General features: G+C 44.3%; 1 protein-coding gene and 1 long non-coding RNA gene across 7 annotated transcripts in view; one reads left to right on the top strand and one right to left on the bottom strand.

Annotated features, from left to right (window-relative positions):
* Window positions 1-14124, bottom strand: part of LOC140497719 (uncharacterized) — a 47074-nt gene extending 32950 nt beyond the window's left edge. Inside the window, exon 1 of the long non-coding RNA XR_011964831.1 lies at window positions 13080-14124. This is a non-coding gene — a long non-coding RNA (uncharacterized lncRNA). The remainder of the gene's footprint in view (window positions 1-13079) is intronic.
* CCDC66 (coiled-coil domain containing 66) overlaps window positions 12093-21850 on the top strand; it is a 43967-nt gene continuing 34209 nt past the window's right edge. For 2 of the 6 annotated variants that reach the window (XM_072599022.1, XM_072599020.1), the window contains exons 1-3: window positions 12093-12292; window positions 16576-16640; window positions 17647-17672. In XM_072599022.1, coding sequence (XP_072455123.1) covers window positions 12282-12292; window positions 16576-16640; window positions 17647-17672 — 102 coding nt within the window. In that variant the 5' untranslated portion in view covers window positions 12093-12281. Of the gene's footprint in view, window positions 12293-12433; window positions 12654-16575; window positions 16641-17646; window positions 17673-21850 lie in introns of those variants that run through there. The other 4 variants (XM_072599023.1, XM_072599025.1, XM_072599021.1 and 1 more) reach the window with 4 other exon arrangements.

Genomic DNA, 21850 nt, shown 5'->3' with positions numbered 1-21850 from the left:
TCTCATTGGAAAAATAACTGACCTGGAAAATAGATCCAGGAGGGATAATTTTAAAATTATGGGACTACATGAAAGCCATGATTTAAAAAGGAGCCTAGACATCACCTTTCATGAAATTATCAAGGAAAACTGCCTTGATTTTCTAGAACCAGAGGGCAAAATAAATATTGAAAGAATCCACTGATCACCTGCTGAAAGAGATTCAAGAAGAGAAATTCCTAGGAATATTGTAGTTAAAGTCAAAAGCTCCCAGGTCAAGAAGAAAATATGGCAAGCAGCTAGAAAGAAACAATTCAAATAGTGTGGAAATACAATCAGGATAACACAAGATCTAGCAGCTTCTACATTAAGGGACTGAAGGGCTTGGAATATGATATTCCAGAAGTCAAAGGAACTAGGATTAAAGCCAAGAATCACCTACCCATCAAAACTGAGTACAATACTTCAGGGGGGGAAAATGATCATTCAATGAAATAGCGGACTTTCAAGCATTCTTGATGAAAAGACCAGAGCTGACTAGAAAATTTTACTTTCAAACACAAGAATCAAGGGAAGCATGAAAAGGTAAACAGGAAAGAGAAGTCATAAGGAACTTACTAAAGTTGAACTGCTTACATTCCTACATGGAAAGAGAATATTTGTAACTCTTGAAACTTTTCTCAGTATTTGGGTAGTTGGAGAGAGCAGGGTAAATTGAATAAGAAGGGATGATATCTAAAGAATAAAATTAAGGGGTGAGAGAGGAATATATTGGGAGGAGAAAGGGAGAAATGGAATGGGGCAGGTTATCTCTCATCAAAGAGGCAAGAAAAAGCTTTTTCAATGGAGGGGAAAAGGGGGGAGGTGAGAGGGAAAAAGCGAAGCTTACTCTCAACAAATTTGGCTTAAGGAGGGAATAACATGCACACTCAATTTGGTATGAAAATCTATCTTACACTACAGGAAAGTAGGGGAGAAGGAGATAAGTGGGGTGGGGGATGGTAGAAGGGAGGGAAAATAGGAGGAGGGAGTAATTAGAAGTAAACACTTTTGGGAAGGGAAAAGGTCAAACGAGAGAACAGAATAAATGGGGGGCTGGATAGAATGGAGGGAAATATAGTCTTACACAACATGACTATTATGGAAGTCTTTTGAATAACTACACATGTATAGCCTATACTGAATTGCTTGCCTTCTCAGTGGGGATGAGTGGGGAGGGAGGAAGGGACAGAAGTTGTAACTCAAAGTTTTAGGAACCAGTGTTGAGAATTGTTTTTGCATGCAGCCTGGAAATAAGAAATACAGGCAGTGGGGTACAGAAATCTATCTTGCCCTACAAGAAAAGAGAGAAGATGGGGATAAAGGAAGGGAGGGGTGTGATAGAAGAGAGGGCAGATTGAGGGAAGGGTAATCAGAATGCACAGTGTTTTGGGGGCGGGGGAGGAGAGAGATGGGGAGAAAATTTGGAACCCAAAATTTTGTGGAAATGAATGTTAAAAACTAAAAATAAATAAACATTAAAAAGTTTATTTTGATAACTATATTTCAGTAAAATTAATTGCCTTTGCCATCCTGTGTATTTTACTTTGTGTATATAAAAAAATATCATCCTCCAAGGAGATGAGAAAAAATAAACAGGATTTTGATATGTGGAAAAGAGAGGGGAAGGCATTCCAGATGAGAAGAACAATATGACTAAAGGTGGAGAGATGGGAGAAAGAAAGGAAGGAGGGAAGGAGGGAAGGAAGGAAGGAGGGAAGGAAGGAAGGAAGGAAGGAAGGAAGGAAGGAAGGAAGGAAGGAAGGAAGGAAGGAAGGAAGGAAGGAAGGAAGGAAGGAGAGAGGAAAGTTTACTATAATGTGATTTGGTTGGGTTTTTTTTTTTTATGTTGTTGGGATTTTTTGTTTCATCTCAGGGTTTTTTTTATGTTTACTCGCTTCAGATTGCTGAAGGGAAGAAGCTGACATGAGGGGAGCTGGTAGTTTCAGTTATGTTCCTATTTCCAACTTGCTGAATTAGAAGCTTCTTCCTTGGATGAAATCTGGGACTCTTGATTGAGCAGAGTTACTCACTGCCAAAGGGAGAGCCCCATCAGTCTGGATTGTCAGCTACATACTCTCCTATAAATACCTTCTCTGATTTTGGTTTGGCTATTAAATTGCAGTGTCTTGGCTAAAAAGTAAAAATTTTAAAATTTAAATAATCAAAATGTTTAAACTACTCAGAAGAAAAGTTCTGAAGGAGACAAAAATAACCAGGGCAGAAAGACTTACATGAACCGATGCATAGTGAAGTGAACAGAACCAGGAGAACACTGTACATAGTAACAGCAGTATTGTTCAATAAAGAACTGGGAATGACTTAGCTGTTCTCAGCAATACAAGGATCCAAGAAAATCCTAAAGGACTAATGATGAAATCTACAAGCCGCCTCCAGAGAAAGAACTGATATTGTTTGAATACAGACTGAAACATGCTATTTTTTCACTTTCTTTCATTCTTTTTCTTTTATTCAAGTCTTCTTGTACAAAATGACTGATATGGAAATGTTTTACATAATTGTATATATCTAACCTATATCTAATTGCTTACCATGGTCGGGGGGAGGAAAGGAAGGAAGGAAGGAAGGAAGGAAGGAAGGAAGGAAGGAAGGAAGGAAGGAAGGAAGGAAGAAAGGAAGGAAGAAAGGAAGGAAAGGTAGAATTTGGAACTCAAAACTTGAAATAATTATGTTTTTAAAAATTGAAGAAAAAAATTCCCAGCACAATTTTGACACTACCCTTCTCAATTTCATAAATCCTTTAAAAATGGAATTCTATTTGCCAGAAGTTCATGGTCTCTTATACAATCTTCTTTTTTTATTATTCTTCTGGTAGACTGAAATGTTTGCATTTGTTGGTAGTCATCATTAAGTTCATAATGAAAAAAAGGTTTTTTTAAGTTTATGTCCAAAAGAACCCTGCAACTTGTAAAAAATTGAAATAAGTCAAGCATGGTTATAGATAATTGTTTGAAAAGATTAACAATTAAATGTAATTATCAAATGTTTTGCTTTATCTAAATTTTTTAAGTGAAACAATAATATCCCTTTGTGTTGAAGAAGGACATGACTAAACAAAAGAGAAAAATCCACTGGAGCAGAAGAGACCAGAGATGAAAGCAATAGAAACAGTTTAAATAGAAATAGAGAAACACATAGCAAAAAGCCAATATCCAGAAAATATAATGCGCTACATTTATCATTTTCACCCACAAACACTGTCATTATATTATTATGTAATAATACAAAACATTGCTATTGTTATATAATAATACCTACCTACTAGGGTTGTCATGAGGATCAATGAGTTCACGTCTGTACTGTCCTTTACAGGCCTTGAAGCCAGCTCAGCCATGGAGACAGAAGGCTGCTTGCTTTGCTTTATGCAAATGTTTTATTCAACTTTCAAAAACCATCAAAAGCAAATATCATCTAAAATTGTCTAAAGAATTGGAAAGGGTTAAAAAGAGCTTATTTGCCAGGAGAAATTTTGGTGCTACTTATGGCTATTGGCATCATCTAAACAGCATTTGGCAAATCATATGAAAAGCAGAAGCTTTGGCCAGTTCTACATACAGATAGCATGATGAGGAGAAATGTCCCTATGGCTGAAGACCATGATCAATTATTTAAGAAATGAAAATCTGCGTATTTTATTTTGCCAGCGGATGGACAAAGAAGATAGTTTAAGATGCCCGTGGGAATGCATGTCTTCTGTGTGGCTGAAACTGATGTTAGGAAAAAAAATTGTTACTTTGCAAACCTGTTTTGGCAATGCCATATGAAGGGAAATGTTCAACATTATTGATGGGGTTTTTTTAGAAGCAAATATAACGTGGTTGAATTGTACTGGACTCTACATTGACAGACCTCAGTGGATGTCAGGACAAAATGATATTCTATCAACATTATTTACAAATGTGGCCCCTTGTGCCATCTGGACACATTAGAAACTTCACAGTCCAATGCTTGTGGAAAAAAATATGAGTGAGGAGATACATTCAATTTCTCTTGGAAAAAATAATTTGAAGCATATTTGAGCTACAAAGAAGAAACTCCCATACTTCTTAGTGATAATAAGGGAGATAAATAAAAATGTATTTTATCACAAAACTTTATTTCTGAAATATATTTGGTGACTATTTTAGAGAAACTGAGTCCTCTAAATAAATCAATGCCAGGTCCTCTGATCCTAGAAGAGAAATGTGATTACATATAAGAAAAAGTTAGAGCTACAGATAACAAATTATTTTTAAATATTTAAATTTAAATAAAATATTTTTCATATTTCACTATTTGAAAAACACTCATCCTACAAGCAAAGCAGAAAAGAATCAAAGATCTGCTTATTAATCACATTGCCACTCCATAAAAACACTTCTCATTTTATTTTGAAGACCTAGATATTTCTTACTGTTGGTGAATGGATAAGGAACCTATCTCCCCTAGATAAATGCAATGCATTTGGTTTTACTTAATCTGAACAAGAAAGGTTAATAAATGTGCCGATATATTGAAACAAAGGTTTGAACCTGGAAGTCATTTTCTGTTTTAATTACAAGTGAATAAGGAAGTTTATTAAACAAAGTGATGCACAATTTCCTACTATGCATGACATCTTATATGCATGGAATGGAATTTTCTGCTGTGGTTGTTACAAAGACAAAATAGTCATCTACATTAATAGTTGGAAAAGGTAGAAAACATCAGGAATGGTGTCATGTTCTAAGAAATTTTTTTGCAAAAAAAAAAAAACTTCCCCTAATATCAATAGCATTAGTTTATGGTTGTTATTTTATAACTTTTAACATGATTGTATAGGATTTTCTCAATAAATAAATATCTGTATGTGTGATATTATTTGTATTATGGGTTTAAGACTTGTTTACAGCTATGTAGTTCTGGGCCTGAATCTAGGAAGACTTGAATTTAAATCCAGCCTTAGACATTTACTACCTGTGTGACTGATCAAGTCACTTAATCTCTATTTCCCTCAGTTTCCTCAGCTGTAAAAAAGGGGAAATCACCTACCTTTCAGGGTTTCTGTAAGGATCAAAAAAGATAATATTCTTAAGTGCTTAGCAGAGTACTTGGTACATAGTAGGTGCTTAATAAATGCTTGTTTCCTTTCTTCCTTTGCACCATAAAAATTCTTAAATTTATTTGAATAAAATATGTTAAGAAAACAATCTGTGAAAATGGGGGCACAAGAGTTTTGTAAAAAAAAAAAAATTAATAGATAAGTAAATGAAGAAAGAAAAGAAAGGGAGGGAGGGAAGAAGGAAGAAAGGAAGCAAGGAAGGAAGAAGGGAGGGAAGGGAAGGGAAGAGAAAATGAAAGCGAGAGGGGGAAGCAGGGACAGAGGCCTTGCTATACAAGGCTCGTAGAGAAAGGAGCTAATCTCTGACGAAATTTTGTGACTGTCATAAACGTGGGGAATTCCCTCCACCCAAACAGACAACACCAGGTGCTTCTGGTTGGCTATATCATGAAGTCACTCATCTTGAACCCAATAACCAAATGCTTATTGTATTGAGTTGAGATGTCTAACAGGCCGGTAAAGATACTCAAAAAGAATTTAAAGAGAGGGATAAGGCCTGGATTTGTGATTTCATCAGCACGAGAAGATCCCAAGGGAGGAAGATCCTTTTACCAAGGCAGGCAGATGCCTTCTTTGAAACTTATAGTCACAAAGAGTTGCTAAGAGCTCTGAGAAGTTAAATAATTTGCCTTAGGTCACAGAGCCAATACGTATCAGAGGAAAGACCTGAACTCAGTTCTCCTTGGCTTAGAGACCAGATCTCTATCCATTAAGCCATCATTTTAATTTTTTGGACTTGTACCTCTGATTTACAGTATATAAGTTGGGCTTTGAACAAAGTTAGGGGTTTCAAGAGGTGGAAATGAGGAGGGAAAATATTCTAAGAGGTGGCCAAGGCAAAGATTTGGAGATGGGAGATGGAGAGATGTGTATAAGAAACAGGAAAAGGACCAATTTGGCTACACCACAGAGGAGATGAAAAGGAGTACAGTGTAATATGTCCAGAAAGGGAGGTTGGGGTCAGTTTGAGAAAGGCTTGAAGTGCCAAACAGAGGAACTAGCGTTTTATCCTGGAGACTAGAGTGAGCCACTAGAAATTTGGGGGAAGAGAAGTGACTTTGGACAGATGTGTGCTTTAGAACTACCATGCCAAGGTCTTGGAAGGATAATAGGGGTTCCAATAACAGAAATTTTGAAGTTGGGAAGTAAAAGTAGATTTCATAAAATTATAATTCTATTATAAACTATAAAATTATAATAAAATCTGTTAATATAAAATTATAAAGTAGATTTTATAAAGATGATGGATTTGATCTTGGACACGTTGAGTTTGAGGTGCCACTAGAAAAAGTGAATTTGGTGAGTTCAATATGCTGTAGAAAACATTTTAAATTTGAATGCACCCTTCTGAGGGACTAAGGAGGTATAGAGTGGAGTGCACCCTTGGTTGGGGGAAAGTGGCAATGTTTTGTAACTTTTGTTCATGCTATAACTCCTCAGTAAATATCCTTTTTTAAAAGCTGCTCAGTATTAATAGGTTAGGTAAGTAGGGTGTTAATCACTTGAGTCAATCACTGAGACATTTTTTTGGACATGGCCAACGTGGAAATTTGTTTTACTTGACTTTTATTTTTCTTTTTCCAGGGGGAGAAAGGTTTTTGTCCAATAAAAAACTAATTTTTTTAAAAAAAGAAAAACACCCTTCAATCAATAAACATTTTTAATCAGTATTCTATTTTTTTTAAAGAATGTACTACTCTTACATTTTTCTTGACATGACAATAATTTCTTGTCCCCCCTTCCCCCATCAGACTTTGCTTTGTAACAAAGAAAAACAATTAAGCAAAAGTATCCGATATAGAAATGTTGTCTTAACAATCTATATAATATTCTATCCTAGTTGACCCCTCCACCCCCCCCACCTCTGTAATGTGAGAATAGGGTGATATTACATCTTTACTGGGTTTTCCATTATTCAAAGTTCAACTTCATTTTGTGAACTTCTCATTTACAGTGTTATAATAACTGTGCATAATTCTCAATTCTGCTTTATTTCATTCCATGTCAATTCATACAAATGAAGTTCACTTATAGTACATTAGTTCATACATATCTTTTTAGGTTTCTCTGAATTTTTCATATTCACCATTTCTTAGTGCACAATGAATGATAATCATTACATGCACAAACCAAAGGGATTTTTCCCCAATCATTTCCTAATCAATAGCCACTCTCTTTTCTTCTACTTCTTTGTTACTGTAGAGTGCCGTAAGGGAAATTTTGGCATCCAAGAGATTATTCCTGTCATCTTCATTGAAATATATACCAGTGACAGGATTGCTGAGTATGGACAGCTGAGTCACTCTACCCACATAATTCTAGCTTGGCATCCAGAATGGTTCGACCACTTCACAGTTCCACCAACAGCGCTTTAATGTGCCTAGCTTCCCTGCTACCACTTTGGCTTTCACTGTTCTTCTTTTTTTCATCTCTGCCAACTGGGGAGTGAAGAGTAACCTGAGTTATTTAATGTTTCATTTACTATTGGTGATCAGAGCATTTTTTGGTTTGCTTTCCTTTATTTTGGGTTGATTTTGTTGTTGTTCTTTACTAGCTTCTTTTGAACTTTGTTAATATCCTTTGATCACTTACATATTGAGGAATGGCTTTTCATGTCATATGATGTCGATTTCCTGTATGTTTTGGGTATCAGATTTTTAACAGTGATGTTCCTTCTTTGTTGATTTTATTAGAGCAAAAGCTTTTTAGTTTTATGCAGTCAAAATTAACCACTTCATCTTTTATAAAATTTTCTCTAATTCTCATTTTCTTAAGAATTGTTCCCTAACCATGGTTGAGAAACATAACTGGTTTTATTCTCTTCTATTTTTTCTTTCAAGTCCTAAGGTATAAATGGTGGTCTAATTCTAATTTCAAGCCAAACTTGCTTCCAATTTTCCCAGTAGTTCTTTCCAAAAAAAAAAGGAAATAATAGATTCCAGAGTGGTCCAGTTGGGTCTTCTTTGGGAAAATCTCATCACCTTTCCTAGAGTTTCCCATTTCGCACCTTAATTTTGCCCTTCTCCAAGTACCTTTTTCTATTTCTGTAACTGAATTCATGTTGTGACCTTCCCATCACCCAGCCTAGACCTGTTTTGGGGAGACAATAGTAGTCCAGACCCCATGGACAACATTTTGATGGCAGCGTTTGAATTTGACCTTCCTCTCTGATCTTCTTTGGGTCTACCTTTCACTTCCTGCCAGTGTCTCCCCTGCTCCAAAGGACGTTGTGCTCCTCCGTCTAGCTGCAGGTGATGACTTTTCCTTTTAAGGAGGGAGCCTTCCTGATGGGCAGGGTGAGAAAGGAGGCAATTCTAACTGGCCACATTATATCCAACAGTGTAGGAAATACTCCCTAAGAAAAGCTGCCTATGTTGAGATTGTTTTCAGGTCTCTTCTAAACACCCTACCATGAGTGTCTTCCTTTGGGAACTGACTCTCCAGCAGCTCTAATCTCACTTCACAGATCTTGTTCACTAAAAAACTTCTCTCTCACTCTGTCTAGTAAGTGTGGTAGAATGTGGCACTACCATGTACGGCAGAACTATAAGGCTTAAGAAATAATCTTAATCTGTCCATTCTAATGCCCTAGTTTTACAGATGAGGGAACTGAAGCTCTGAGATTTTAAATAATTAGCCCAAGATTAAACCCATTGTTTCTTCTCTCTGCTTTCTTTTTTGAGTAAGCCAAATGGCATTGTAGATAGTGTTGGACGGGGAATGAGGAAGTCCTGAGTTCAAATCCAGACCCTGCGCGACCTTGAGCAAGTCACTTAACCTCATTCTGCCTCAGTTTCCTCATCTGTAAAATGGGGACAATAACAACTCCTATTTCCTAGGGTTGTTGTGAGCATAAAGTGAGATATTGTAAAACGCTTTGCAAACACTAAAGTGTTACATAACGTTAGCTTTTTATTCGTTCCTCACTCACTTTTCTTGCTCTTCCTAAAGATGCCTCCCAGAATTGCCCTGGGTTGGATGGAATCCCAGCTACTAGAGAGCGAAGGGAAGGCTGGTTGATGCAGTAAGCAAAAGTAATCAGGACTCTGCACCGTCTGGTACCAAAGTGGTGACCCCATGGGTGGGGGAGAGAATATCAGACTGCCTAAGGAGGAACAAACCAGCCCAGGACAGAAAGCTCAAGTACTATCAGAAGTGGGACCCAGCCTGCGTGGGACCACTGCATTTCTCAAATAAGCAAGATAGGGAGACTCTGTCTTTTTTGAAAAAATTGTTTCAATTCTCCTGTTGGGATCTTTCCCACCACTACTTATGAACAATGCGCTTAACTGAACTGTGTTTTTGGGAGGTGTCCTAGGTGTCATTCTTATTTGTGACAATATGTGCCATTGTCTGCTTGAAGAGAGTCAGGGAAGACATCTCCTTAACAATGCTTGATGCAGCAGCACCCACAAGTGGCTGCTTAACACAGGTTTGGGCAGTGGGGGGGGGTGCCATCTAGAAGAGAAAACTGAGCTGCCATAATCATGGGAAATCACCAGATTCCAAGCCAGAACGGCCCTTGGAGATGATGGAAGCCAAGTCCATCATTCACAGTCAAGGAGACTGAGTCCCAGGGAGTTAATCAATTAATCAGTGAGGCTTCCTATGCACTTCCTTGCTATGTGCTAGGCACTGAATGTGCAAAGAGTCTCTTCCCTCAAAAGTCTTTAATCATGTCCCCAGAAGGGACTTGTCAAGTTACCGAGGGAGTCACAGAAGGATTGGAATCCTGGGGGTAAACCCAAGATTCAAATCCAAATCTTCCAACTCCAAAGTTTGTACTCTCCAGATTGTGTCATGTAGAACAAGATAACTGAGTAAGATTAGGCCTCGTTCGTCTTTAAAAAGCATCCAACCCGTAGAAACCAGTTGGATTTTTCCTCCCTCCCACTGGCTTAGGACCAAGGGAACGGCCGGGTTACAGGCGGTCCCTTCCCCGACCCTCAGACCTCGGGCACTGTGAAGGTCCCACACTGACCACACAAGCCCTTCCTAGGGGCTCCTCCGAGCCCTCCCAGCCTGGGGCCTCATTGCAGGGGCCAGTCCCTGGCCACCGCTTACACTGAATGGGGGTACCTCCCCCCAGGGGAGCACCTGCCCAGGTCCTCACACACCCCCCGTGCAGCCATCCTGATGGGTTCAGGCGGCTCCGGCTGCTGACCCGCGCACCCCCAGCAAAGGCCAGCGCAGGTCTGAGGGCGGTCTCGGGACAGGCAACCACGCAGGCCCTACAATCGATCCGAGATCGGCAGGGATCCCGGGGGCGTGGCTACAGCGCTTTCAGGTACCCCCTCCTTCGTCACCACAGCCTCGCTGGGCGCCTTCGGGGGCTCCTACCCTCCCCAGGTCACGGAGGAGAGAGGAGTCGGGCGGAGGCAGAGCAACCCGCAGGGCCCCGCGGCCAGGCTGTCTGCGGTCAGGGTGAAGCCTGGCCCCGGGTCCCAGCCGGCCCTCTCCTGCCCGGAGGATGTCCGTCCATGTCCTTCCATCCCCCGGTCGGCAGAAGCCCCCCTAAGAGAAGGTGTCAGGGCTTGTCTTCTTCGGTTTCACGGGCGCAGCTGTCCCGCACTGAGCTCTTATGGTAGTCAGTCAAGAAACATTCCGACGAGCCTGCCGGGCATGCGGGGCTAAGGAGAGGCAAAGGCGCGGTGCCTGGATCTCAGCGACAGGTAAGCAAGCCCTTGGGATAAATGGGAAATAACCACTGAGACGGGGTCTGGGGGGGGCTTGGAGACACCCATGGGGGGCCACGTCCCGAACGGCAGAGGTCGGGCACCCGGGGCGGCCCCACGGAGGACGGCCTGGGGGGGCCCCGGAGGACGGCCGGGGGGGGTTCACGAGGCAGCCCCACCGAGGACGGCCGGGGGGAGGGTTCAGGAGGGAGCCCCACGGAGGACGGCCGGGGGGGGTTCACAAGGGGGCCCCACGGAGGACGGCCGGGGGGAGGGTTCAGGAGGGAGCCCCACGGAGGACGGCCGGGGGGGGTTCACAAGGGGGCCCCACAGAGGACGGCCTGGGGGGGCCCCGGAGGACGGCCGGGGGGAGGGTTCACGAGGGAGCCCCACGGAGGACGGCCGGGGGGAGGGTTCACGAGGGGGCCCCACGGAGGACGGCCGGGAGGGGGCCACGGAGGACGACCGGGGGGAGGGTTCACGAGGGGGCCCCACGGAGGACGGCCGGGGGGAGGGTTCACGAGGGGGCCCCACGGAGGACGGCGGGGGGAGGGTTCACGAGGGGGCCCCACGGAGGACGGCCGGGGGGAGGGTTCACGAGGGGGCCCCACGGAGGACGGCCGGGGGTAGGGTTCACGAGGGGGCCCCACGGAGGACGGCCGGGGGGAGGGTTCACGAGGGGGCCCCACGGAGGACGGCCGGGGGGAGGGTTCACGAGGGGGCCCCACGGAGGACGGCCGGGAGGGGGCCACGGAGGACGACCGGGGGGAGGGTTCACGAGGGGGCCCCACGGAGGACGGCCGGGGGGAGGGTTCACGAGGGGGCCCCACGGAGGACGGCGGGGGGAGGGTTCACGAGGGGGCCCCACGGAGACGCCCCCTGGCCTCCCTAGGGGGTGCAGGCCGCCGGCCGCACGCACCGCCAGCTCAGTCCCGAGCTCGAGCTCCGGGGCGGTCCCGAGAAGGGGAGCGGGCCCCAGGCCGTGCCCCGCGGAGGGCGCTCCGGGCCGGCGGACGCCCAAAGAGCGCGGCGGAAGCGGGCCGTCTCCTTCCGGACGAAGCGGGCTCCCGGCGGGCTGGGCCCGTGCTCATTCTGTCCCGGTACCCGCCGCGCCTGCCACGGCGCCCGGCACCCAGCCCACAGCCTGCGTCGCGGAGCCTTGGCCCCGAGGGAACAACCGCAGCCCAGGCAGCGCAAGGCCGGGTTCCAGGAGGAGGCTCGGGAGGCGGGGCTAGATCGTGGGGGCGGGCCCCAATGTGGGGCGTGGCCAGCGTCCGCGCCGCGCACCGCCCCCTCGCTGCCTGAGCACCCCCGAGTGTCGTCGACTCTGATTGGCTCCGAGCCCGGGGACCGGCAGCCCGTGCCTGCGGCGCTTCCTGGGAGGTGGTGGCGACCGGGACGCTATCCGGGGAGCGGAAAGGGGCACCTGCGGCTGGATAGCCACCCGACGTGCGGGGAGAGGCCGGGGCTCGTGCCCTCGGGGAACCATGAACCTGGGGTAAGCGGAGGGGGCCCGGCTTCTCCCCGAGGAACCGAAAAAGAACCCTCGGCGTCCGGGCCGGGTGGGCCGGGGCCGCGTTCGGAGCGAGGCTCCCGTCATCCCCCAGGGCAGGCGGGGGGGGGGGGGCGCCCTTGCCCCGCCCCGCCCTCGGGGGGGGGAGGGGGGAGCGCACGTGACCGAGCGCCCACCCTGTATCTCTGCCCCGCCCCGGGGGCGTTGGGGGCAGGCCTCGCGTCCTGGACGGAGCGCCCCCCGTGTGCCGGGTGCTGCCTCCGCTGCGCGGCCGAGACGAGGGGCCGGGTCGGGACTTAGCGGGGCCTGAAGAGCCGGGCGCGGAGGCGCGGAGGGTGTTTGTGAGGTCAGGACCGAGGGGGCTCCGATCGGGATGGAGGGCAGGGGCCGGGGAGACCCCCGGCAGCGCCCCGTGCCGGCCCGGCCCTGACGTCGGCCCTCCCTCGAGGAGCGGCGGGGCCCAGGCCAGGGCCGCGCCTGCGGAGACTCCCAGGGGCTCCTGAGAGGGACGGGAGGGGAAGAAGGGGTGTCACGTGCCGACTCCGCGCTGTAGGCGGGGCCCCCGGAGCTGCGCGCCGCTGCGATTGTACAGCGGAGGAAACTGAGGCAGGGTTGGCGAGCGCCTTGCCCGGAGGCGTTTGAGGCTGGATTTGAGCTCGGGCCTCCCGGACTCCAGGCCGGGCTCAGCCCTGGCTTTAGCGCTTACGGTCCGCATGGCTCGAGGCCGCTTTGCTGTCACCTGTTTTGGGTGCATTTTAATGTTTTTAGTTACCGTAAAGGCAGGCGCCTTGCCCGGGATGGCGTGGCTGGTGAGCGTCCGCCCCGTGGACCCCCCACGCGTGTTCCCGATCTTCTCCGCCCGAGACGTGACCACGCGGTGTGGGCCGGATGTACTTTAGGCGGTTTGAGAAGTAACGGAGTCGTTTGAGGGGCGCCCCAGCCCCTGTGGAGACGCCGTGAAGCGGGGCGCGTGGGGTCCGAGGAGCTGGAATGTGGGGGAGGGGGCGTCGGGAGGCCGCCAACAGACGAGCTGGTGTCTGGCCGGGTGGGAGGTCAGCGGGCGCGTCTGGGGAGGAGAGAGGCTGCAAGGGAGGGAGAGCAGGTCTCCAGGTGGAGAGCAGGGGTGGGCGTCAGCGCTGTACCCGTCTCCAGGGCTCTCCCTTCACCAAACTGTCATTGTATCACGTGCGCTGGCGCCTTGTTGGGCAGCCTCCGGGACCTTCCGGTGAAGTAGCCCGCTGAGGAAGAGATGCTCAGTTGGTCTCCTTGTGGATGTGGGTCTGTCTACCGCCGTCTGGTGGTCCTTCCCTCTGAGGGCCTCCCTTGGACCGGCTGCTTATCCCTTCTCCTGGGACATCGACCATGTTGTCTGGTCCCCCTTGATAACGCCTTTCTTAATACATGACCCCCTCTGTGTAGCTTTCCATTGTTCATTGAGTTGTCACCCATTTTGATCCTTCAGAGATTGAGGTGTTCCATGCTTCATAGCAATATGGCATCACCAGGAGAACATCAAGTGTTGAACCCTGTTCTTCCTCCTCACTGATGGTGCCAGTCCCTTGTCCCTTCCCCCTGTCACCCTTTGTGAAGCCATCACCCTGGGTTTCCTTCATTTCCTACCCAGGTCTTGTTTCAAAGGGAAAAGGCGAGGCCTAGACTGACCGCATGTGGCTGTTTCTTTGGGAGTTTCCCAGCTTTGGTTAGTAAGAGTAAACCATTTTCATCGGAATAGAAGACTCAGAGACATTGACCAAGGACTGTTTCATCTACAACAGACAAAAACATGTGCTGAGAACTAGGCCAGCAGAAATGCTGCTCATTTCCCAACCATTTCTGCAAAAAGAAAAAAGCCTGCGTTTCCTAGAACAGCCGTGCTGTTCATCTGTCACTGAGTGTTTCTCAAAATCTGTTTACTTCTAAGATCAAGAAAAATTAAGGAAAATGACGATGGTCTGCTTACAAAGAATCAAAAACCCACCCCAAACCCTGTGGTTCACTGCCCTTTTGAGGAAGAATCCTAATCCTTGTCTCCAAGCACAGCAACTTTCTCACGAAAGCCCAAGTGGGGTGGGGCAGGTAGAAGGCAAGTGAGGAAACAAACTGGGTTTCTAAATAGTGGAAAAAGAAGCATCGCAAGCCCCCTTAGGAGCAGCTCTGCTCAGTTTGTCCAGACATCACTGGAGAGCAGCAAGAAAAATATGCCTTATTTTCTAATCTATTTAACTTGTCGAATAATATGAACAACTTGGCTTTTTATTGCCTACGTCAATCCCCACATGAGGTGGGTCCTTGTTATTCTCCCATTTTGCAGATGAGGAAAACAAAGATTCAGACTCTCCATTCACCCCAGTCACTCAGCAAGTGTGAGAGGCTGGCTTTGAGATTGGGTCTTCCTGACTGCCCTTCTGCCCCAAACTCACTGGGACTTAGCAGTAGGAAAGATCCCGAAAGAGGCGTATCAGAGAAGGTGAGCGGATGCTGGGGAAGAGCTGACCCACAGAATCATTAATAGAAATACCTCTGGAGCAGCAGAGAGATCCTCCATAGAGGTGTCTGAGGTAGCTCAGTGGGACAGAAGGTAGAGCCCTGCACCTGGGGTCGAGAAGACCTGAGTTCAGATCCATTCTCAGACACTCGTAACCTCTGTCTGCCCCAGTATCATCTGTAAAATGAGCATCATAACAGGGTTATTGTGGGTTAAATGGGATGATATATGTAAAGCATGGACCACAGTGCCAGGCACATAGTAGTCACTTAAGGCACTTCCTTCCAAATGAATGAGGATGTCAAGTGATAAGAGTTCCTGAGTACTTGGTGAACTGTCCCAGTGGAGGAGGTGCACTGTGGCAGCAAAGGCATTAAAAACGAAGAGGAGTCTACTCCCATCTTTCTATTGTGGTTATTCTCTTTGGTAAAAGTTCCTCACATAAAGTTTTGTTGTTCAGTCATGTCTGTCCCTTTATAACCCCATTTGGGGTTTTCTTGGCAGAGATACTGGGTTTGCATGTCTTTTTTGAGCTCATTTTACAGATGAGGAAACTGAGGCAAACAGGAGTAAATGACTTGCCTAGGGTCACACAGCTAGTGAGTATTTGAAGCTAAATTTGAACTGAGATCTTTCTGACTACAGGCCTAGCGCTCTGTGCACTGTGGCTCCCCCTAGCAGCCCCAGTTACAGCTTTAGGTCTTGCTAAATAGTAAAGCATCCTGTCTGACCCTTGAGTGCAGCAACTCTGTCCATCTCATCTTCTTACTCTTCCAGATCCTTCTGTTTCAGGTCAGTGTGTATTTTGTCCCCACTGATGGATCCATAGGGGCTGAATCTTTGTTTCTACAAATAAAGAAGGACATTTCTTTAGTGCTTTCAGGTTTGCCACACCCTTTCCCCATTATCCACACTCGATGTGTGAGGAGATGGCTTGGTGGAGGTGATGCGCCCATGGCCACCTACTTGGGGAGTGTTGGAACTGAGGCTTCACTCTTCAAGACTAGGACATATCTTACCTGAATTGTGATGTTTTCTAGTGAAATGATCAAATCTTATTCCAATGATTGTCACTTTATTTCCAATTGGGTATTTTTATTTTAATAAGTCAAATAATATTACTTCATTATGTTGGGTTCTGGGATATGGAGACTAAATACTCCCCTTCCACTTTGTCTATACGGGAAAAAAAAGAAAATAAATAAAAAGCACTGTTGTCATTCATTCAGTCAGTAAACATTTACTGAGCACCTACTGGGTGCCAGGCATTATGCAAAGTGATCAGGATCAGTTTGTGTGACTGCGCCTGGCACCGGACCTGGCCCTTCCTGAATGACAGAACTATCCTAACAGAGATAAGACCTGGCTATGTCTCTTTCAAGTGGCATTGGCTACTAAATAAAGGGCATTTTCTGGGAGATAAGCAGTGCTTACATCAGTGGCTTACATTAATTTCTTACAATTAATAACAATAAAAGAACCATTTACAGACTAGATGTAGTTTACAAATCAAGTCAAGTTCACTGAGAAGTGTCATGAAAATTTTGTCATGACATTTAATCCTTTGTTGTAAAACTCTTAAAAGTATTTGCTAGATTAAAATTCTTTAAGAGTCTAAAGCAGCGTGATTTGGTTGGTATTTACAGTAATTTTGTGTTAATTCAAATTACAAACATACTTTTCATCATTTGGATTAGAGTATTTGGTAGGTAAATTTATTCCACTGTAAGGGTTCACTGTTCCTTAAAAATAAGTAATACTGAACAATTTTCTGTTTTCTTAGGGATGGATTAAAGCTTGAAACAGAATTATCGGATGGGAAAAGAAAGCTAATATTGGCTGCATGTGGTACGGTGCTTTTATCTATGTTTGATTTATGTTTATTTAATATTCTAGAGACTTATCCAAATATATGTACAAAACAAAAAAGCCTGTATACGTTGGATTTTAAATGAATGCCTTTTTATTATCTTTGTACTGTTTTGCTTTTATTAAATCTAGCCTGGATTATAACTCATTTACATTTCTGCTTTTAAAATGCTAGTAATGCTCCTCAGTGCTTGAGAATTTGCTTTTAAATGAAGTTTTAGACTGTACTGATTTATTTTACCGTTAATATTTATGAATTTATAGCATTTAATATGGTTTATGAAATGTATTCATTAGCTTTGGGAGTAGGATATCTTCCTGTTTCCTGAAGAGTAACAAATGAAATTTAATTTCACGTTTATGTTGTTGCATGAAGAGATTTATTGAATTTTAGGCATCTTGGTGTGTATTATCTTATGATCACACTTGCTGCTGAACTGTCATATGCATTTTCTACCTTTGATTTATGTTATAATAAGATAATATAGAGAATTATTTTGGTCAAGCCTTTCTGTTGGTAAAGTCATTTCTCAGTCATAGATAGTCAATATATTATATATCCTGTCCCATGGAATTTTCTGACCTTTCCTGTGTTTAGACTCGTATAACCTCATTACTGGAAAAGTGACAAAGATGGACAATAATGCAAAAATAGCCTTCCGTGACTTCGAGAAAATTATCATCTTACCTAATGATAGTCCCTTTTTTTCCTTTCAAGTCTGCACATGATGTTAGGATTTCAGCTTCTTTTGTCAGGGAATTGTATTCTTTAGCTAACCTGCTTTATAAGCCCTAATGTTAAATAATGCTTACTTAGATAACTGTAGAAATGAAGCCACTTCTCAAAGAGGAGTTACAGTTATATTTTTTATGCTAAGATTTCTACCTTGAAAAAATATTTTTAAATTAATTTTGATGAAAATGCTTTCTGTGTCAGTATCTTAATATTTTTGTTAGTAATATTTTTTTCCGTTCTCTTTTATAGAACGTAAACCAAAAACTGCCATGAAGGTAAGCAGATTTACTTTGCCTCTGACAAGTGAAATCATTTCTTTAAATTTTACATTAAGAGTAAGAGGATTAAAGAGCCCTGAGAGGTCATCAAGGCAGCTTCTGTACTTTCAGGCTGATGTGAGGGAAGAAAATTACTTTACTGGAGTTCTTTAAAAGAAAAGTGTGCTTTTACTTTAGGTCCTATTTGTAAGTAACTTTATTTTCATTCTTTCCTTTTCTCATTAAAGGTTTTTGTTTATTCTCTAATACCAAATCTCTTTTGCTTTCCCATGATACTCAGCTTCCTTTCTCTTCTCCCTAAGACAGCGGGCCCTTTGAACTTGTCAGTGCTCTGTTCTTGGTCTCTTATCCCTTTCTCTTTTTCCTCCCTTTTTTTGGACCTGCTGCCAACTTCTGGCACCCAGTAGGTGCTTACTAAATGCTTGTTAACTTGAGATTTTACCTCTTCTCTTCCAGAACTAGTTCTTTGTGATCCCTTTTGCCCACTTGGGAAGTAATTTTCAGTACCTCTTCACATGCAGCCCTCTGGACACAACTTTATCTTTGCCATTTTCACCCAACCATGATACTGACTTATTTGTTAGGTGGCTAGATGGACAGATAGAGAGGTAGATATGTAGACGCAGATGGATTGTTCTTATTGTGCCAAGCACTGTGGTAAGTGTTTTACAGTTATTATCTCATTTGATCCTCACAACAACCTTTGGGAGGCAGGTGCTATTACGATTTCCATTTTACAGTTGAGGAAACTGAGGTAGACAGAAGTTAAAAGACTTGCCCAGGGTCACATAACTAGTAAGTTTCTGACATTTGAAGCCAAGTTTTCCTGACTCAGGTCCTGTGGTCCATCTATTGCTTCACCCCACCCCCTGCCTGGGGAGAGGGGGAGAGAGAGAGAGAGAGAGAGAGAGTGAGTGAGTGTACAATGTAGTATATGTATTTATGTGCTGTATATACCTGTATATGCATATGGTCAGGAACTATTGAATTTTCCTCTTTCTCTGTAGTATATGGCACATGATAAGCACTAAATAAATACCTCTTGGTCACTCAATTGATGTGCACTGTGGGTGCACATTTAAGTGAATATGTGTTGAAGAACATATGACTGACTGCATAAAACATGTGCTCAGCTCAGCCATGGTACTTCATAGATCTACCTCATTTGTGAGTATATAAACTCCGAATTTCAGAGCTGCTTGGAACAACTAGGATGTCGTCAACAAGTACTGAGGCACAGCCCCTATTCTGTCAAGACAGACTATTCCACTTTTGTAAAAGTCCAATGACCAAATGTACATTTTTCCCTTTGCCCCTGACTCTGCCCTCTGGGGCCAAACAAAAGAAATAGAAACTCTCTTTATCGGAATAGCTCTTGAAAGCACAAATCCTGTCCCCTTCTCGAATCTTCTCTCCTCAGGGCTAGGCACGCCCAGATCCCTCAGCCAAGCTTCACATGGCTTGGACTTCACTTGGTGTCTTTTTGAAACAAAAGAGCAACACTGCTGGGGATGGAAGCTCAATTCCATGTGGACAGTCTCGGGCGGGTAAAGGTGGGAACTTCTAAATCTTAGAGTTCTCACGAGACCCCCCAGGAAACGACTGGGAATCGAGGTGAACCGAGCTATCTCGTGTATTTCCGCCTCTTCCCGTGAGAAACGAGATGGGAGAGAGCTCTCCCGCCCTCGAGATTGTCCCGGATCTGGCCACACCATTGTTATCTAACAGCACGGTATTCAGATGCAAACTATGCGGCTGGAGAGTTTAAGTAGGATCAGGAAAGCCTGAAAGTTCTCTTGGGCCGAGGGGCCACGTGTGAGGACAACAAGGCTCCGCTTTTCCTCTCTCCTCTCTCCCCTCCCCCTCTCTCCCCACTTATACTTCTACTTCCAATCTCTTATTGTAAGATCTTTGCCTCCTTGGGAGATTCTTCGCTCCCTCCTAAGGAAGAATTCCCCTGCACTTGTAACTAGACCCTGAAATAAAGCTCAACCCTTGTTCGACTCTGGAACGTCCTTTCTCTCATACGAGCATCTGGTTTGGCCAACCAAAGACCTCCGACAGAGGTAAGGGAAGACTCGGGTAGCCCTCAGGCCTCTAGGCCTGGCACAACACCCAGAAGAAAATCTTGTGCCTAGTCAGCATGACTAGGCCATGTACAGAAGGCCAGCCCCCTGCTCTTCTAGAAGAGGGTTGTTCCAGGCTGCTCCACCCTAGTACTTCTGCAGAATTCCCAGCTCTTTCAGACACGTCTTCTCTTTGTTTTACTTAGGAAAGCCTAAGACTTCTTAGTTATACCCTGTGGAATTTTATTTCCTTAGGTTGAGCCTGATACTCTGTCATCCTCCATACCATTTCTCTTAGCTTAGTGTCCCCTGCACACTGAGTGAGCATGCCAGCTGGGATTCCAACCATGTAGTTGATAAAAGTCTTAGGAACTCGGATCCCAGGGACTCTGCACTGGAGACCCTCTGACAAGAACTGAGGCATTATCAGCCACTTGCCCAGTTTGGGTTCTGACTGTTTCAGGCGCATCACTCCCTCTTCTCTACAAAATAGCAGAAGATGCTTTGCTCAAATATAAATGAACTTCAGTAACAGCATGCTGTTAGTCAAAATCAGGTAAACTGAGGCACAGTTCTGAGCACAGTTCATTTAATTGTGATTTTTACAGAAGAGGCAAATGATCACACAGGCCATGAGGGTTAGAGGCATGATTCAAAACCAAGTCCTCTTGATTCTTCTGCCTCTGTGTTGTACCCCTTGTCACTATGTGTATAGTAACATAAAGATAGAAACAGCTTATGCAGATAATATAACGGATCCTGAAAAGCAGCATTGTAATGATATTGAACTAGTGCTATGCATTTGACAAGTGTCATCTGGGGGTCTGACACCCTAGTATTTCCAAAATGCTTGGTCCTTTTTGTGAAATACAGGTATGTTCAATTATTGTCATTGTTATTAGAAGTTTTTCCTGGTAATGGGCTGAAGTGAAAATGTGGTTAAGGCCTTGGGCCATTTTAGAGCGGGGCTGTGAGGTTTAATGCAAGGGTCGTTTCTGCTTCCAGACTTTTCATTTGCCTAGAGGTCTTGTACTTGAGAGATTTTCACAGATTGAGAAAAATCTCCCAAATGATTCCTGTCCCTTTCCACTTAGGAAATTCGGTAATGAGGTGCCTGTGCCTTTCATATCAGTATTGCCTGGTCCCTGACTTCTCTGCTGTGCTCTTGATTCTCTCAGTCCCAAGAGCTCGAAGCACCCAGTTGTGTAGTCAATTTATAACTTAAAAGTTGATTGGTAGCCAAAGTCGATCAGTAAAATGGGAAAGAAAAAAAGGGTGAAAGAAGGCTACATGAATACTAAGCAAAAAAAAAAATCTGGTTTTAAGAGTAACTTAATTGTTTTTAGTACTTCCAAGGTGGGGTAAAAATAATTCGAATCCAGATAAATTGTAAGCCTTTAAAATTTCTCAATATACTGGGTAGGTTTGGGATTAGAAAAAAGTAAAACTTTTCAATGTTGAGTTTACTCAGGAAATCCTTCCCCTGTCTCCCCATCCTATAAGAAGTCTTTACTGCATCTGTTCATTCATTTTCCAGGCTTCTTAAATAAAAAATTCCTCCATAGTTTTATATTTCATGACTCAGGATCTTCCATTCCCCCAGTTTCATCATTCTCAACATGAATTTTCTATATATAATCCTGTAAATGTAACTTTAGAAGGCATCAATTAGCAAGTATTTTATCTAGCGACTACTAATTCCAAGCACTCCTTCGAGTGATAGATACCAGGTACAAAAGTTGAAATAATCCCTATTGTCAGGATATTGAGTTAAATGTCTACAGATCTGAAACCATATCACAAATGTGACTCCTCCCCTGTAAGATCCTTTTCATGCCTTCTATTTGGTCATTGTCTCTTTCCTCTTAGAATACAGTATGTGTTTCCATGTACAAATGGAGGATTATGGATAGGAAATGCTGCATACACTTCCAGAAAGATTCAGCATGTTGTTGCAAAATAGAACTCATTGGGGTTACAAACAAAAGGCATTCATCAAATTTACTTTTTAAAACATAAGGTAGATTGCAGCCAGAAAAAAATTCTAGTTGAAAGTTCTAGGTAATTAATTGATTTCCAGTTAGTTGCTTCACTCCCATAAATGGAGCC

This window comes from Notamacropus eugenii, chromosome 3 (genome assembly GCF_028372415.1).
Source record: "Notamacropus eugenii isolate mMacEug1 chromosome 3, mMacEug1.pri_v2, whole genome shotgun sequence".
Taxonomy (NCBI): domain Eukaryota; kingdom Metazoa; phylum Chordata; class Mammalia; order Diprotodontia; family Macropodidae; genus Notamacropus; species Notamacropus eugenii.
The sequence above is the reverse complement of the archived record's forward strand: the minus strand, read 5'-3'. Positions and strand labels throughout refer to the sequence as shown.